A 16,514-nucleotide genomic window follows, 5' to 3' on the forward strand; every position below is an offset into this window, starting at 1 on the left:
TTAAAACTGTATGGAAATACATTTACTCTGTCATAGCCTAATGGCTCTTAGAGGCCCCACAATAGCCCAAAGTATTAATTATAAAAGTGAATAAAACATTATGTGTACATATTATTCAACATTATTTATTATCTTTTTTTTATTATAATTTCTGGCCACAGAGATCAGAAGAACTTAGTAGAGCTAGCTGCTCTAGCATAATAGCAACATGCTTTAGCTTGTTTGTTTTACAGCAACGAGTCACACTGAAGCAAGCTGAAGTTCTAAAGCAAGCTGGCATTTACTTTTGATTCTATGTATGTAAGCTAAACTTAAAGTAAAATATGTAGAAGAAGAGAGCCGCGGGACAGGGTAAGCTAGTATTTTCAGCTTTCAAACAGAAAAAAACTGACTAACGGGGCACACGCTTGCATATTTTTTAAAGAAATGTGAAGCCAAAGAATTTTTAACTCAGTCATTCTGATCATGTAAGCTGTGCTGCTGTCCACTGATACTAGTTGGAGACTAGTTTTGTTACCTATTATTTCCTCAGCCATGCGTTTCTTTATATAGTAGTATTTATCATAGAACTATCCACTAGGTTTTGTTACTTGTCATTTTGATAAAAGTGTTTTCTGAGTTTGCAGAGCGTATACGAACTTGCAGCGCAATGCAGAGCATTTGTAAAATGCAGCGCAAATGTTGTCATTTTGATTAAAGCATTTTTTGCTTTTCCTTTTTTTTGCAGTGCATTGGGTCTTGTTAGCGACCGTAAGTGTGAGATGATCAGCGATGTAACTCAACATACACTTTTTAAACAGTGGAACTGCATGACTTTCCAATGACATAAAATTTCCATGCCACACAGTTAGCATAGCACCAGGGTATATATATCATCTTTACTGGTATACCATGATACTGAAATGCCATTTCCTGTTTTAGTGATATTTTTGGGGATTTATTTGATAGATAAGGACCATTTAATTTTGTGCACTTTACTCATGATATGCAGATGGTATCATGGTATGCAGCTGCAGTTTAACACTCCAACCTCAGAGAATGGATCCGTAATTTTGCTCAATACCTTAATGTTCCATAATTTCAAAGCTACAGAGCTTGTTTTGACTCCCCAGTCATCCCATTTTCTCACATGACATTGATAGGTAAAGATTTGGGGTTCAGCCCAGTTCACTGTAGAACTGTATACTCTGACAGATCCTCGCCCAGAATCTTTTTAATGAACCTGTAAAATGTGCAGTTACTTTTTAAATTTGATATAAAGATTTACACATCAACACAACATGCAGCGGTTCAGCACTATTGATTAGGTGTTATGAACTAAACCATAAAAAACAAACACACACACACACACACACACACACACACACACACACATCTTCTAAGCCACTTATCCTTCTGGGTCGCGGAGGAGCTGGAGCCTATCCCAGCAGTCTAAAAAAAACACTGTCACAGAAGACAAAAAGAAGGAAAAAAAAAATATCGATGATTCTTCAATAATGCCATTCTTAAAGTCGTCTACACACTTCCTTACATTACTGTTACAGGCTCACTGAACCGGAAATATTAAAGCAGTCAGTTTACAGTTTACAATATAAGTTATTGTAAGATAAGATTATCGTATTAAAGTGGAGCATATTTGCCGTTTTTCCAGAGATTTCTGGTACTCACATGTACGTTCTCTCTCTCTCTCCCTCCCCGCGCGCATGCCATCTTCACCACCTCACACCAAACGATCGTGATGACGCGAGCACGACGTAACTCTAGCAAGACTCTTATGATTTTATTCCGACATTGGATACGTGTCTGCGACAGTGAAATCGCTTGACAAGTCGTTTGGTGTAAGGCTGGCATTAGGGGGGATCAGTTTTACGTGGTGTGAGGAGGTGATGTTTTAGGCTACCCTAGTTTTTCTCAGTGATTTTAGTTCTGTCCGAATCAGCAATGTCAGTGACTTCTGACACAGGTCTTGTAAGATGCAGCAGAGGTGTGTTTTCCTCTTACATGTGGCTCGTTAATTCGTCCTCTCCGGTGTTCGCCTCAAAACATCGTCCACAACAAACCCGTCCTGAATGCTACACCTCAGCTAGCCTAGATTTATATTAGCAACGTTAGCAAAGCTAGTCCGCGTGCAGATACATCAGTCTCGGCTCTCGGTCCTTTTGCAAACTGGACTCTTCAGCGCTTTGAACATAAGGTGACGAATGGCATGAGGGGAAAAGTCCGGGAAATTCCATGATTTTCCCAGCACTTATTATTTTTCATGACTTTTCCAAGATTTTCATCACTGCGCGAACCCTGCAACAGTCTGGAATAACGCAGAAATAAGAAAAAATGTGAAGTGGCTTGTCCTCAGGTTGTGATTTTTCAACAACAGAGACGTGTCTGAACCAATTTAGCTCTGTTTGTATTCCGTGATAACACTGATATTTCGAGTTTGAGTGTTTTTATTGTCTAACGCATGCACTCTCAAAAAACACAAAACAATCAGTAAAAAGACTGATGTTAACTGTGTGACGCTCTCTCTTTTTAAAGTCTGTAAGGATTTTTAAAGCTGTGTAGTCTATGCTCTTCAAAAGCAACACTATATACATAAATACTTAACATAAAATTAGGGTACATTTTTACAAAGTATGTTAGATGGGTTTTTGTTCAGTAGGTCAGCTAGAAGCACGTTAAATCACGTAGGCCTGGAGCACAGCTACATTGCATGCGAAAGAGGCATTCCTGGTCAAAGTACATGTACTGTTGTTTTATTAAGTGGAAATATGTACACGTCGTCCACAGAGAACACAAGTTTAGCTAAATTAGCCGCTAACAAGTGAAGATAGATTATTAGCTGACGTACCACTCTGGTTGCTGTTCAGCTGCTCTGCCTCAAACACAGAGAAACAGCAGCTCCTGCCTCATTAAGGAACAGCGCTAGAACAGCTGGCTAACGTTAACCACCCTGGCTGACTGAAGTGACAATGACTTGACTGAAGCTAACGTTAAAAGGCGGCCACGACAAATTAATATGAGCTAAAGTTGATTATGATGTGTCAATATTAGGACACATAATAATTAGGATAATCTAATCTGATAAAAACATGTTTTAAGGCATTTATAATTGTTAACACGACAAGAACTAAACAGTCTTTCTCACCTCTAGCGCTCCAGATAACCGCGGTGTCGGGGCTCCTGCTGATCCGCTCAGCTCCCGTTAAATTTTGAGTTTGAAATGGGCGCTATGTGTTGCCAGAATGGGGAGATATCCCGCCAAATGGGGTGGATTTTGAAGAGGCTTATGTGAGCTTCTTGTTGAATTGGACAGGAACCAAGATGCTTTATGGGTCACCAAAATATGGGCTGAATTGTCATCATATTGTAGAGTTTTAGAAACAGAAGAATAAATAACTGTAATGCTTAATAATACAGGTTAAATTCGAATTGGCATAACTCCTCACCACAACAGATCTGTTGTCAAAACTTTGGCATTTTTTAGTGTGTCCCATTCTGGGGTCAGCTGCCTCAGTGGGCCGAATTTGAACAAAAAGGAACCTGCAGACATTCTGGACACTCTTCAGAAGCATCTGTACAACCACCCAGACAGGTATAAAATTACATCTTCTAAATCAAGGTAAAACTCCCTTTCTTTTGTTTTTGATGTTATTTTCCTGAGATCAGGAGATATGTCATTATAACAACGTTATCTAGAAACAACAATGTCAGTTATATCATGATAATGAAATAAGTATCACAAGATCTCAAGAAAACAAATGAAAATAACTCGATATCATGCAAAAACAGAAAAAAAAACGTGAATCCATCCTTTTAGGGGTTCAGCATAAAACAGAAAACAATCATTACATTTCATCAAAGTTTGTGACTTTTTAATTTCGCCAAGTGATCAAGATAGCCAGTGTTGCTGGCAGCAGGCACCAGAGTGGGTAAGACCGTCTGTAAAGTGTGGATACTTTTTAAAAACTTAAACTATGCAAGAGTTAAGGAGCCTGTTGGTGTCATTCATTAAGACTTGAAATATACTGAAATTCACAGATGAACATCAATGGCTAGCATTTTATTCACTCCTGTCGAGGAAGATGTTATGCACATCAGCATAGTTTCCAATCTCAAAGGCAAGACATGGGGTGTTCCGTTCATATGGTATTACTGTACTTCTGCAATAGTCGGAAATTTGAATGGCCCGAGATTTGTCTATAAAGGTAAGCATGTGTTAAAACGTGTATGAGGAATACTTGCATTGCTTCCAAAATTACTGTAATTTAAATTACAAATGTTAATACTCTTGTATATTTAATATCCACTATATACTGCTTAACAAATTTTAGCCCAAAAAATATTTAAGTGTAACTGTATAAATAAGAGGACTTAGAGGTTAATTATATTAGACACAGTTAGTATCAATATTGGTCTTCGGTGTTGGTAGATATTAAAACATCGGGAAGGGAAAAAATGGCATCGGTCCATCTCTAGTCCCTAGAAGAGAAATCTGTTGAAACTGTTTCTTTCAAGTAATTACACATCTGCACTACAATTTCCCAAAAAATGACATTTGTATTGTTATTTTCACTTACAAAACCAAGAAAACCTCTAATTTGACCAAGGTGGTTCAATTTTTGCATCTGACTATGTTCAGCTACCCTACACTCCTATTCGGTCTTGGTCTAGTCTCCCATCTATAAAACTGGCCTAGTTTGGGTCCAAAAGCATCCTCAAGAGAGCAGAAGCATGCATACAAGGGAATATACCAACTCATGATCAGAAGGGGAAACCATTTCATTGGTTTTAAGAAAATCCATTTAATTTTATTATGATTTAGCAATTTTTTTTAATGTTTGTCCAGTTTTTTCCTCCATGTGCTGCAGTGGAGTAACACAGGCTTTATTTTTGAGGATTTTATGAATTATACACATCACTTTTTGTCTTATTTTACAAGCAGTCAGAAAAAACTTCACAATTCCTTTGGAATATTTTATTCTGGTTTAATATGTAAGTGACCAGTGATTAGTCACATGATGGACTTATAATGAATGTGCAGTGATTACAGGTTACAAATTTGACATTTTGTCCCTACGACTTCAGGTTTAGATTTATTATTGTAGTACTTATTAGTACGAGAATTATTACTGCTGTTTAAATTGCCCTGTTTAAGTATACTCTGTATAATAGGTATTGCGAGTATATTGGATGTATATTCATGTACAGTACATTGCCTGGTGACAATACATCAAATTCCATTTTAACTACATTTAACATTACACTCTGTCAAATCACAGAGCTGCAAACATTCTTTTAAACCCTTCTCACAAACGCAAAGTTGTTAAACAGTTTGTTTCAACATGTCCACTAGAGGTCATTCTGCTTCTTTTTTGCCATAGTCATATCATGCATTTACATGAAGTTTAAGGAACACTAGCATTTTTTAACCTAACCTCTTTACTCAAAACAAACTTGCAACAGAAGCAAATGGGCAGGAACTGAATCAAGTGCCCTTTAGCTTCTAAGTGTGTGTTACATAGGGATAAGTCCGGGATATGCATCAAAATTATGGTCTTATGAGATGGACTACACAACACATTTGTGGCAAACAGAGATTAGGCCGAAAAACATCAGAGTACTCCTTGAATTGTATTATATGGCTCGGCAAGATAAGCTGGTGTTAACATAATCTTAATACGCAGGTTCTCTAACTTTCCTTATGAGCATCTAATACGTTTTATTTACAGTGTTTTGTCGGTGATAGACTTATGGGGTATCTCATGAAATGGAGATAAAAGACAGAGGATGATGAGGTGGCCTCAAAACTGCACCCAGTTCCCAGAAGTAGGATCTTGCCGTGGTGCTGGAGGAGGAACAGAACTGCAAAAGGAAGCAGAAGACCAATAACATAAGGAACAGTGCATGAGGCATAGGAAAAGCAATTCAACTGGAAGCCATAAACATTCATACAGTTTTTACTACATGCAAATCTCTATCTCTCTCACGTTTAGGAAAAAAACAGGTCCTAGAACAGCAATTAAAGAAGAATTCCACTGTTTTTTTTTGTTTGTTTCTGCATATTTCAGTCATTAAGATGTAAAAGTCATTCAGAGTGGTTTGATATGAAGTGCCTTAATGTAGAGAAACTTACCAACTTGAATCTCTGTATAGTGATGGTGACAGGAACCAGGGATCTCAATGTTTACAATCCAAATATAGCCATTTTATTTATTAATCCGTTAATGTACATGTGTCTACGTTTTTATATGCAGTGATAATAACGGCAAAATAATAGTAAGTCTGGGTGGGGGGGGGTGGGCATCCTATTATTTCACCTTATAACACCCTGCTTGTACATTTTAGGCCACAATGTTACCTCAAAACTATCATAAACATAGTGTCAGGCATCAGGCAGTGTACTCGTAATCATTTTGCTTGCTGTTTGGGAGCCTTAAGAGCAGTGGCCCCTAATGGCCAATCTAATCTGATGGCTGCCCAGCCATCTTTCTTAACACTAATGCATCTGAACCAGCCAATCAGGGACTTGGGAAGAGGTTAATTATTGTGTATATTATTGTGGTTGGAACTAGAGTCTGAAGGAAGGTAGATCTCCAGGACCAGGGTTGGAGACCACTGTTTTAGAGACATTAAACACTTCAGACGTCTGGTTCCTATCAACACAACCGTTGTGAACAACTGTGACTCAGAGCACTTCACATCAAACCACTCTCAATTACTTTGTTTACATCTTAAACATTTAATTATGCAGAATTTTTTTTTTTTAAAAATGGTGGAATTTCTTTTTAAGAGTTGAATGAATGGTTACCTTGCAGGAGCTGAGAAGTCCCCCCAAAGGTCCGAACTGGGGTTTGATTGAACCACTGTATTGGAGTTACTACTGTCCAGTTCTAACAGACAACCTGATAGAAAAAAAGTTAGATAAATAGATTTAACCATTTATATTTCTGTCTGCAATTTTGAGCAACATAGCAGAAAGTGGTAGTCAAGTAGAGTCTGCAGGAAGGTAGATCTGTGATTGTGGGGTTAGTAATTTACATAAGGGATGTAAATCACTAACCCCTCAATGATGTGATTTTCTAAGATTTAGTGCATCATTAAACCTCAGATATCACCATGATTCAATTTTATGACATAATTTTGGTACAGCGCTGATTTTTAAAAATAAAAACACAGTTGTGACTGGAGGATATTTACACAGCAGTGGAATATAAAAAAATATTAAGCTTTACTACATTTTCATGATACGTATCACAATACTTTAACACAAACACAATACGCTAGTTGTGCCACATCAAAAACAATGGTGTACAATGATATTTCTTTCACATTTCACATACTGTACTGCACGACATCTAATTAAACAGGGTTAAGCCTGATCTCTTTTTAATGACACATGCAGTTGGTCAGAGATTTTATGTAAAATAAAATGTCATTGTGCACCTCTGTTGCAAACTTCACTAAATATTATAGCACTCAATTATGATCAATTGTGATCAATGGTGATGTTGTCCGTACAGCTGAAGGAGCACTGGGTAAAATTACATAATAAACTTTATGCTCACTTAAACCATTTACAATTTACTGTTAAACCATTTACAATTGTTCTGTAATGATTTACAAGTGAAATAAATCATTTAGAAATCGGATGAATCTTTTTGAATTACCCTGTATTTTAAAATGTAATGATGTACATCCCTTGGCCTTTTCCAAAGGTCTCTCATTTGCTGTCTTTCATAAAAAGCACAGGCAATGATCAAAACTACATATCTGGATGCATCCTATTAGAGTAAAGTGCAAGGGGCTGGTTTTATGTACCCACGTTCAAATGACTGTCTTTTTTTCTTTTTTTACTGAAGTTGCTTATATATTGCAGGTGTTGTGTTATACTGTTAGAGAACATGTTTTATTTGAGAACTTTTATTTATGTGAGCCAAACCAACCTGTGTAGCATATAACTATTCACATCTCAGACTTAAACATTGTTATACCCCTACTGAGTTGGTAGTCTCAACAACTAGGACACCGATTGTTCACATACATTTTTCCACACTTTATAATGGAACCACTGAATTACGGAACATGATATGATCTAAAAGTACTCTGCTATAGGGTTTTCTAGAACTCCGTTCCATTCTAATTTTTTCTAAGAACTAATGAGTTACAGTTGTATTGCAACTGTATTCCAAGTTTGAATACCCTGAGTCAAATGACATGTTTTGTTGGTTTTCTGAACACACTTAAATATGGCATTTACTGCTATTTTTATTGCATAGTTTCTATTTATTTCCTTTTAACATGTAAGAAAAAAATAAACATACAGTACAAAATATGCCATAATTTATGTTTAATTTTTTCCCAATATGTTCAATTCAGCAAATAAATAGTAAATGTGTATTAAAATGTGCAGAAGTGTGTTCTCTGCAGAGGATGTGTAACTTATTTTCACTTAGACAATCAACAAAATATGTAATTTGACCAAGGGTGGACACAGTTTTGTATATGACTGTAGATTAGAGCTAATATGCATGTCAAGGCATTTTTTCCCTCATTCAGATAAAGTGAACATCAGGTGCTTTTTTTAATATCTCTGCATACTGAATTTGCCCAGTGATTTTCTTAAAGACTGATCAATTCCTGATTAACAAAAACAAAACAAAAAACATACCAATCTGTGTTACCCCTACTGTGGGCGGTACTGTATTATGATTGGAAGAGGAAGGAGGAAGGGCTATTTTGCCTCCAGGGGGAGGTGGGAGAAGGCCTAGGCCCCCTGAGCTCTGGGGACGGGGCTTATCCCTCTTTTTGCCTTGCTGGAAAAAAAAGAAAGAAAATCACAAAAATGCAACACAACATATAAAAATCCTCTGATGAACAATATACAGGCTAATATTCACCATTTTAAATCTACTCAAGTCTCAAAGCCCTGGTGTAAAGAGAGAGAACTGTTCTCATACCCCGATGTTGAGTGTGATGGTCTGTCCTTCCTTAAAGCCTAGATCCAGTTTGGGTCCAGAGTCCGCAGCCTGAGCGTTTTTGATTATTTCATTCTCTTGTTTTACCCACCTTCAAGAGAGTGAACACACAACTCATTACCTTGACATCAGCATGCAATGCATCTGTAGTTATGGCAACTAGTACAATCCGTTACAATCCGACTGCCAGGCTGTGCTAGCATGAGCCAGAACTATATTTTGTCACTTGTATAACAGAACTGTGAGGCTGGCGCCTGATCCCAAGTGCCGACGAGAGGTGTGAGGCCAGCGCACAAAACCTAAGGGAGGCTAAGAGAAAGATGGCCGGCAGAAAGAAGCTCATGTAGCGAGATGGACTGAAAAGTCAAATAAATGTTAAAGGCCATTGACGAGTGTTGGTTTGTGTGGGTGTAAAATAAAAAAGTATATCTACTGCAATGGTCACCGGTGCCTCATGTGTCCTTCCTAGTCCCAGGGTAGCACATGGCATGCTACTTTTACCTCAAAGAGTAACTACACCCCACTACTTTCAGCTCACTCCACCCCTAGCAAAGTTGAAACAGAGGGGCGCTGCCGAGGCTGAACTGACCATGATAAAAATTATATTTTTACAGTTTGGAAAGATATGTTCACATTTTAAGCAAAGCTGATGTATATTATTACAGAACAACGCATTTTAGCTATTAATGAAAAAAAAAAAAAGGTCTTAGGCTGCAGTTACTCTTTAAGCGGTGTTAACATGTTGCATTAAAAAAAAATGTTCTGTGCCTCACAGCGATATGCAGCAGTGATGACAGCATTACGGGTGAAAATGGAGGATGTAATCAAGGTGTAAAAAAGGCAAAACAATGTTCTGTGCTATTTTTGTGCAACATAAAACTAAAGTCAACAAAGAGATGTTCAGCATCCACAGTAAAGGAAAAAAAAAAAAAGGTTATTCCACCACTGCAGTGGATGGCAAAAGCTGGGAAAACTGAACTCTTGACAGAACGTTCTGCAGAGGGAAGTTGACTTACTTGAAGTGGTCCTGCAAAGCAACATTGAAATCAAATGCATCTCCCCTGTCCCCAAAACCAACTCCAATGAAAGCACTGCGACCTGCAATATCATGAAAGGGCTGTTAATTAGCTGACTGCATTGTCATATTACTAACTTTGTACCAAACCTTTACAGCATAAAAGCTATATAAGGTTAACTCTTAAAAAAGATGGTTCTTCAAGGGTTCTTTAGTAAAGACAATGGGGCTCATTCACCAACCGTTCGTAAGAAGAAATTTCTTCTTAAAACCTGCTTTTGCAGTTTTCACAAAGATTCTGACACTCAATGTTTTCTTATTTCTTAGTTCTTATGTAAGAACAGAATCTACACACACTCAAGAGCACAAAGGTGTGAACAGTTTGGCGCTTTAAGAACACTTCATGAATCATGAGATGTAGACTTTTTCTTAGGACCTTTCTCAAGAACAAATTTAAGAACAAACCTATGGTGAATGAGGCCCAATGGTTCTATATAGAACCATGAACGTTCAACGAACCATTTGAATGCTTAAATGGTTCTTTGAGTGTTTATGGTTCTATAAGGAACCATTGTCTTTACTAAAGAACTCCTGAAGAAACACCTTTTTTAAGAGTGAACTTTATAAGGAATAGCAAAACAAAAGATAACAATGTACAAGACGTTGAAACAAAAGAGAATCACATAAAAGATAATTAAAAGAACACCACTCCAAAGAAATGGAAGAAAAATATAGAGAACTAGGGATGCACAATGATATCGGAACCCTACATTAAGAAATGTTACATTTCTCTGTAATGCTACTCCAGATGAAACTAGTGGTTACAGTGAGTGCAGTTGAAAAGGCAGATACTGAAAAAATGCATATATTCACCATTATCATCCTGTATTCGGAGCACAAAGTACCGGCTGGAATCATTAACTGTCTCCACCGCAATGCCAGGATATTCCTGAACTGGTGCCTGAGCAAACAGCTCGCCTGAAGAACAGGAGAAGAACAATTTGTTAAATGCAATTTGTCAAATGCATTGGTATAGACTTGTATTGGTATAGATATGTATTCTGTGCTACCATTGGCAAGTTGCAAAAGCTATATTCTTCATTTCACTTACACTCTTTAAAAAAGAACATCCCTCAATTAGTTCTTTAGATGACACCAAGAAGAACCATTGTTTGAAAAAGAGACACAAATACATCTGACAAGTAGATTTGCTCCACCCACTCGACACTGACTGGTTAATGAACATATATAAAATCAGCTTAAGACTGATGATTATCTTTCCATTTAAATGAAAACCTGAGGCAGCATGAGTTCTCCACACACATATCTCATTTACAAAAATGGTTCTCTTAAGCCCCACCCACTGCAATGATTTTTAGGGAACTAAAAGTGCTTTGTTCATGGAATCATGCAAAGAACCCTTTCTGGCACCATTACTTTTAAGAGTGCTGATGTCTGATAAAATACATTTTCTTGAGCTTATTCAATCTAAAAAGACTATTTTAGTGCTACAATAGAATATTTTACAGTTCTTGCCTTACCTGAGACTTTGTCTTCCAGTTTTATATACGCCACCTTCCCCTTCGCTGTTATGCGCATACGGCCTGTCCAATCAGGAGCATCCAACTTCCAGTCAGCTGCCCTGCCAATAACATAACGCCAGAGTTCAGGCTGACAAGGTCAGTAATGGCTCTGCTCACATTCCTATAACCAAGCGAAGAGGCTGCATGATAAATTGCATTTTTGTTACTGTTAGTTAAAACACAAACGATAAACATTTTTTAAGTGCTGCAATCACTTAAATCAAATTACCACACACACAGTGCAAACATGATGTAATTACGTTGGCAGAAATGTAGCTTCAGAAGTTCAGCAAGCACTTCCCTGCACTGGGCTTGAACCCAGCTTTCCAGTAAGAAAAGCATGTAACAACCATTTGGCTAAACAGCCAATTACAAAGCACTCAAGCACACCCCAAAAACTACTCCATCCTGAACTACTAGCCAGTAAAAACTGCTCCAAACATCAGGACTATTCTTACTCTCAGTATTGTGAGTAAAATGTCCAGTCCTCTGGGCCCCCCACACAGCCCACATTCCTTCTTCATCCCTATGTGTTGCGTCTTGGGTTGGAGCAAAAATGTGGACCATCTGGGGGCCCTGAGGGCAGAGTTGGGACCCACTGACATAGACTATAGGGTAAAATGGATGAAGCAAAACTGGCTGCTGTCACAACAAATCTGCATCATCATAAGGAGCTTTTAAAGAATTTAAATATATAGTTATTCATTTTTATAGGTCTATAGTAAAAAAGTACACATAATTATTCGTGTTTGTAGCCTAACAGCGAACATGAACAGAAAAGCTGTTTGGGGAATCCTTTTTGTTTTTACACAGAAACACCTCATGGAACACAATTTTTTTTACTAATTCTACACATCTTTAGCAGTCATATAGCTTTTGATGCTTCACTGTGTGACACTGTGTTCCTTGCTCAGCCTTACAGTGCCCAAAAAGTGTGCTTGCTGTTCTGGTGTGAGTAGCTATTAGCATTTTGTTCTATTATCATTTAGCTCAATAATTAATGGTTATTTGGTATTTTTTGCTTTTTGCTTAAAGGACAGGTTGGTTACATTGATAAAGTTTTTCTCCCTGTGTAAACAGCACTTTATTTATCACTTCTCAGACGGTTGTCATGATAGCTTTATAGAACATTGCATTTTATGTCCATATTGTTGAGCTCTACAAGCCAGTGGTTCCCAACCCCTGCCCTGGAGTATCACTGCCCGGCACATTGTAACCTTTTTCCCTGATCTTATACACCTGATCCAACTTATCAGCTCATTAACAACCCCTGGCTGAGCTAAACTGGGTGTGTTAAAGCAAGAAAACGCTAAAACGTGGGGGGGAGGAGGTTCTCCAGGACCAGCTGAGGACCTGTGTAGGCGATCTACAAACATACCATTTTACAAAAACTATTCAGCATATTCAATGATATACTGTTAAGATATGCTATGTATAGCATTAGTAGACACTGTTTAACCAGTTTAACCGATTTTAGTGCAGCACAGTATGTGAAACTTTAACAAAATAAAATGAACAAATGAATGAACGTACTCAAAGTTTTTTCTGGTGTTTTTGTCTACTAGTGCTTTTTGTCTGCTCCAGTGTATCCAATCTTAGAAAATCTGGATTATGAGATTGTGCCTCAGGGGCATCATTAGACCTAATTTACTAGGGCACGTGCTCCAGTAAAATGTTGCTGTGCCCCACTAAAGCCACGGTGGTAAGAAGGCAATAAGAAAACCACAAAGCTTTCTGTTTTATCCTGGATTGCTGAGCAGAACTACAGGACACACCAGAATTCACTACTGCCACTACATTTGCCCCAGCAGCTTGAGCAGCTAATGCTTTCCATCAGAGTCAATTTCTTTTTTCTTCTTTTTTTTTTTTTTGCATGTAGTAATGGATATATATTTAAAATAAATATTTCAAAGAATGTCAGTCACACAGCAGACAAGATAATGACAGCTTATAGCTATATAATTTGGCTACTTATAATTGTATAACCTACCAAAAATGCATATTAGACCACTAAAGCAAAGGCATAAACTAAATTTGCAAAGGCCTTATTTATGCTAGCTCGTAAAAGGGGCATTGATAGTACAAGTGTATATAACAACATAACAGTAAACTACTCATTTTGCAAGCCTGTGTTATCTAGATGGCATGAACTGATGAAGCAACACAAAATCATCATTTCATATGTAGTTTTTTCCCACAAAACAAATTATTTCACATGCATGTGTGTGACAGTATAATAATAACATGAAATGTAAACAATTAAGACAATAAATTAACCCTTTCTCATGAAGTGAGAGAGCAGTCAGAGCATGAAGCAGAAGGGATAAGACGAACAGAACAGGGAGGAGAAAGAGAGAATACAATACATAGGAAAATGGAAACAAGCATCAGAGAAATGAATGTAATTGATAAAAATGTCTTTAGTGTTAATTTGTTCTTCTCTTTTCATCCATGGCAGAGTAACAGCCACCTGAGTGTTAAATCACTGAATCTATTTAGTGTTTAACATGCTTTTTTACCAGATGCACAGTGGTGCCACTACAACTGACTGGCAAGCAGAGGGGTACAGCTTTGCCCCTCAGTACAATAAGTTGCCTAGAAATGCAAGCTAAAGTTAAAGACAAGTGATCAAATTTACAGAGCCCTGCTGGTGACATCCCATATCAATAAAAATAATGCATGAATTAGTAGAGCGTGGGAATGAGATAATTAAGTTGTGGCCACCACTTAGTAAGGAGTAAGAACAAGATCATGCCTTACTAAGTGGCAGCCACACATTAGGATCTCGTTCCCACGTCTTACTAAGTCGTGGCATCGCATTAGGATCTCGCTCTTACACCTTACCAATGCGTGGCCACACATTATTTTCATTTATTCAGGATGTCACCAGCAGGCCTCTGTACAAATTAGATATGTAATGTAAAGTAATAGAAGCTTAAAGGGGAACTCCACCGAATTTCTGCATAACTAAATGGCCAAGATGTAAACAAAGTCATTCAGAGTAGTTTGATGTGATATGCTCTGTTCTAGAGAAATTTGCAGAGTCAGAATTGTTCACAGTGGTGGTGATAGGAACCAGACATCTGAAGAGAAAGTTATTATATGTATCGGTTATGAATATACTGCCTAAGACACTGATTTACAATAGTTTAGAGAAAAGGTTTTGGCCTAAAATGTATTTCTAAAAACACTGACATGCAGGACATTTAAGCCAAAATCGTTTTTTACATTTGGTCAGATTCACCAGTATTTACCATCATCAGCATTATATATACAAACTGTAGGTTCTTTTATAAGACAAATCTAGGTTCACTGGTCATGATATTTAGTAAATGGCTATATGTGTGTTGAAGACGTTGTGACTCCCGGTTCCTATCACTACCACTGTAAAGAAACTAACCAATGTTTCTCTACAACCAACCATTTCACAACAAAACACTCTGAATGACTTTGTTTACCTCTCAGCCTCTAAATTATGCAGAAATTGTGAAAAATTGGTGGAATTCCCCTTCAATTCTACAGAAGCGTGAGGCCTCCATTTCAGTGTACATTCAGAAATCCCTGACAGGGAAAACAGCACAGCCTGCTCTAGTGATGAGATGAGCCGGGCTGCTCGAGATGCTACTTGGTTCTCTGAAACGGTTTGTTCCCGACATTAAAACTGCCCACAGAGCGAGTAAACAGGCTGCCCTCCAAAACACCACACCATGCACATCCTCAGAGAAGAGGGGACAGGCTGGTAGCCTGCTGGGTGGACAGTACTGCGGACACCTGCTGTTGGCTGAGGCCCGTTGCCGTTTGATGTAGCCGATGTAGCCTAACGTTACCTGTATCCGCGGTTCGTGGCCCGCGGTGGGATGCGGTAAACGTTGACATCCGGCTTCACGCACAGAACCGACTCATATTCCCCCTCGGTCGTCATCTTGAAAGAAGCCTATTCGACGCGGGTCATTTATCAGCCTTCATCCGATTCGGCTTTTGCTGGCCAGCCGTTTACAGCGACGTCAGTGACGCTGACGACACTGGAGACCTCGAAGCTTAAAAGCTACGCAGCACGTCTCCCTCGATCTGACAGCGCGCGGATGGGCAGAGGCGCTCACGGCTCCGGCCGGACTGTGACATACAGATCAGCGGGAGGGAGGAACGCGTTTATATAGGAGAGGAGAATTTCACAGCAGCGCCTTCAAAACCCAAATTTTAACAATGTGTTAACATTTCAGCTATATTAGAAAGCTACGGAGCCCCTAAAGTGACATGGAAGATTTTAATAAGAAACGGCCACAAATTAATATATTTAGGCCACTATTTACTATTTTGAGGCCACAAATTACTATACTGGGGCCACGAAATAATATATTGACACCACATATTAATATATTGAGACCACAAATCAATATGTTGAGGCCACTATTTACTGTTTTGAGGCCACAAATTACTATACTAAGGCCGTGAATTTATATATTGAGACCACAAATCAATGTATTGAGGCCACATATTACTATATTGAAGCCACAAATTAGTATACTGTCACCACAAATTAATATTTTGAGGCCACAGATTACTATACTATACAGTATATTAAGAGACCACGTATCAATAAATTGAGGCCACAAATTACTATATTGAGGCCAAAAAATACTATATTAAAGCCATGAATTAATGTATTGAGTCACAAATTACTAAATGGAGGCCACAAATTACTAGATTGAGTCCAGGAATTAGTATATTGAGGCCACAATTTACTATATTGAGGCCAGAAATTACTACATTGAGGCCCCGATTGACTATATTGGGGCCATAAAACTCGTAGCCTCAATATATTAATTTGTGGCCTCAATTTATTGATACATGGTCTCTGGTTATTAAAAATAATCACGCTGTCACCTTAGGGGCTCTGTAGTAAACACCAGCAGCACAGCATTTTATTTTGTATTTCGCTGAGGG

The 16,514-nt window shown here is 38.1% G+C and overlaps 1 protein-coding gene across 2 annotated transcripts; it reads right to left on the bottom strand.

The window, feature by feature from the left end:
- Nucleotides 1–4,960: 4,960 nt before the first annotated feature.
- Nucleotides 4,961–15,590, bottom strand: necap1 (NECAP endocytosis associated 1). Of its 2 annotated transcripts, none has more exons than XM_036567234.1 (8): nucleotides 15,398–15,590; nucleotides 11,529–11,629; nucleotides 10,861–10,965; nucleotides 9,989–10,070; nucleotides 8,955–9,063; nucleotides 8,666–8,810; nucleotides 6,806–6,899; nucleotides 4,961–5,859 (listed from the first exon to the last, which is right to left on the bottom strand). In XM_036567234.1, exons 1-8 carry the CDS (start codon nucleotides 15,490–15,492, stop codon nucleotides 5,799–5,801), a joined length of 792 nt encoding a protein of 263 aa, XP_036423127.1. In that variant the 5' UTR covers nucleotides 15,493–15,590; the 3' UTR covers nucleotides 4,961–5,798. The 2 variants fall into 2 exon arrangements, with proteins under 2 accessions (XP_036423127.1, XP_036423128.1); XM_036567235.1 differs by having other exon boundaries at nucleotides 11,529–11,624; nucleotides 15,398–15,572.
- Nucleotides 15,591–16,514: the final 924 nt, after the last annotated feature.

Source organism: Colossoma macropomum, unplaced genomic scaffold, assembly GCF_904425465.1.
Source record: "Colossoma macropomum unplaced genomic scaffold, Colossoma_macropomum, whole genome shotgun sequence".
Classification (NCBI taxonomy): domain Eukaryota; kingdom Metazoa; phylum Chordata; class Actinopteri; order Characiformes; family Serrasalmidae; genus Colossoma; species Colossoma macropomum.

Bases quoted from the DNA above. Each gene is read 5' to 3' on its own strand.
- necap1 (XM_036567234.1), bottom strand. From the start codon at position 15,492: ATGACGACCGAGGGGGAATATGAGTCGGTTCTGTGCGTGAAGCCGGAT. The intron at 10,966-11,528 runs GTAAGGCAAGAA...CCTGTTCTTCAG, and splicing joins ACTGGAAGACAAAGTCTCAG to GCGAGCTGTTTGCTCAGGCA. The intron at 9,064-9,988 runs GTAAGTCAACTT...ACTCTCTTGAAG, and splicing joins GCTTTGCAGGACCACTTCAA to GTGGGTAAAACAAGAGAATG.